Source organism: Vairimorpha ceranae, assembly GCF_000988165.1.
Source record: "Vairimorpha ceranae strain PA08 1199 chromosome Unknown NODE_375, whole genome shotgun sequence".
In the NCBI taxonomy this organism is placed as follows: domain Eukaryota; kingdom Fungi; phylum Microsporidia; family Nosematidae; genus Vairimorpha; species Vairimorpha ceranae.
The window spans coordinates 1-1,431 of NW_020169670.1; the positions used below are offsets into that span (position 1 = coordinate 1).

At 29.3% G+C, this 1,431-nt stretch overlaps 1 protein-coding gene across 1 annotated transcript; it reads right to left on the reverse strand.

Annotated features, from left to right (window-relative positions):
* Nucleotides 1-1,303: 1,303 nt before the first annotated feature.
* On the reverse strand, nt 1,304-1,431 carry AAJ76_3750001429 (hypothetical protein; the record flags this gene model as incomplete). The annotated part of the gene is made up of 1 exon (XM_024475380.1): nt 1,304-1,431. A coding segment is annotated over one exon (128 nt), but the record flags the coding sequence as incomplete, so codon positions are not given.

Here is a 1,431-nt window from a genome sequence, read left to right on the forward strand (position 1 = left end):
CCCTTTATTTCTTAAATTTTTATAAAATTTTATTATTGTTGTACCAATAATAAAAAGGCAAATGAAATCCAAGTGCTTAAAAAGCTACAGGTCCGGCGTGAAACGAAAGTATTGAAATTCCCCAACGAGAATAATAAAAATTTTATTTACAACAGCTTATAAAGGCAAGGAAGGCTGTATTCTTAAAGAGTTCTTTGCTTCTAGAAAACTCTCATTGTAAATTTACCGGGCATAAATACAGAACTTTTGATTAATTTGTATGTTTCCCCCACCCCGGCAAAAAAAACGTGAAATTTTACGAATTTATAAAGATACTGGGGTGCTTGTCAGAAATTGTGCCTATGGCAAGAAAGCATTCAATGATGCTACGGGAAGGCCTGTAGATTCCCGAATAAAAGGAGTTTTATGACAAGTAGTTTTATTTGTGTATAATTTGTGGATAGTGAAAGGCTGTTAATTATATAAAATTGCGTGGACTCAAATATCTTTAAATTACTTTGTTATTAATGGTTAACCAATAAACATAATTGTTTAAAGAAATGAACCAATACCTAAATTAAATCACTAATGTGTATGACGATTTAAATAATAAACGAACTTTTGTTCATTATAAAAGTGAGGTATGAGAATTATACCACAAATACAAATTAAAGAACATTTACGATTGTTAAAAATGTTTTTTTTTCAATCAAAAAATTGGGGTTAATTTACTAAAAAGTTATATTAAGAATTTATTGTTTTAGCTGTGTTACAACATGTTGTTCCTTTATTTAGCTATAATATCATTCGCACACACCACCTATTTTTAATTGACATTTATTTGCTCTAACCTCCCTTTTCCGTTCAAGATTATATATGCTTCGTTTAACAGTTTTTGAACAATTTGTAAATCCATATATTTGATTTGGTTTTGTCACTACCTTTATCCCCCAAAGATAATGACTTGTTAAAAGAAGACCCGACTTTCTTATTTAACATTATTTATTTAATAAAAGTTCTTTATATAGTTTTGACTCCACTCTGAAGTCTGTTGTATTTCAGAGTTTGGCTTCATATCCTTATGTTTTACTTTAAGGAAATTGTTGGGTCTCTTACAATCACTGGTAACAGGTTTTATTTTATTTTTGGTTAGCCCATATTAAATAATTTTGTCTCCTAACTTTATTGGTGCTTAATTTCCCCACCCAATCAATTATTTGTTTCCGATATTCTCTGCCTATTTCATCCCGCCCCCACCTGCAATCTCTTTTTAAAACACCTACAAGTGGATCTTTTTTCGGTAACTGCTTACATTTAATTTTCTTTAAAAAAAGGGTAAAATATTATAAAAAAATAATAATATTGCAAAAAAATAATTTTTTTTGCCCATGTTGGCGTAGTTATCAAAAGAAAAGCAAATATGTTTAATTTTACAAGTTCTCTCGACTCCAA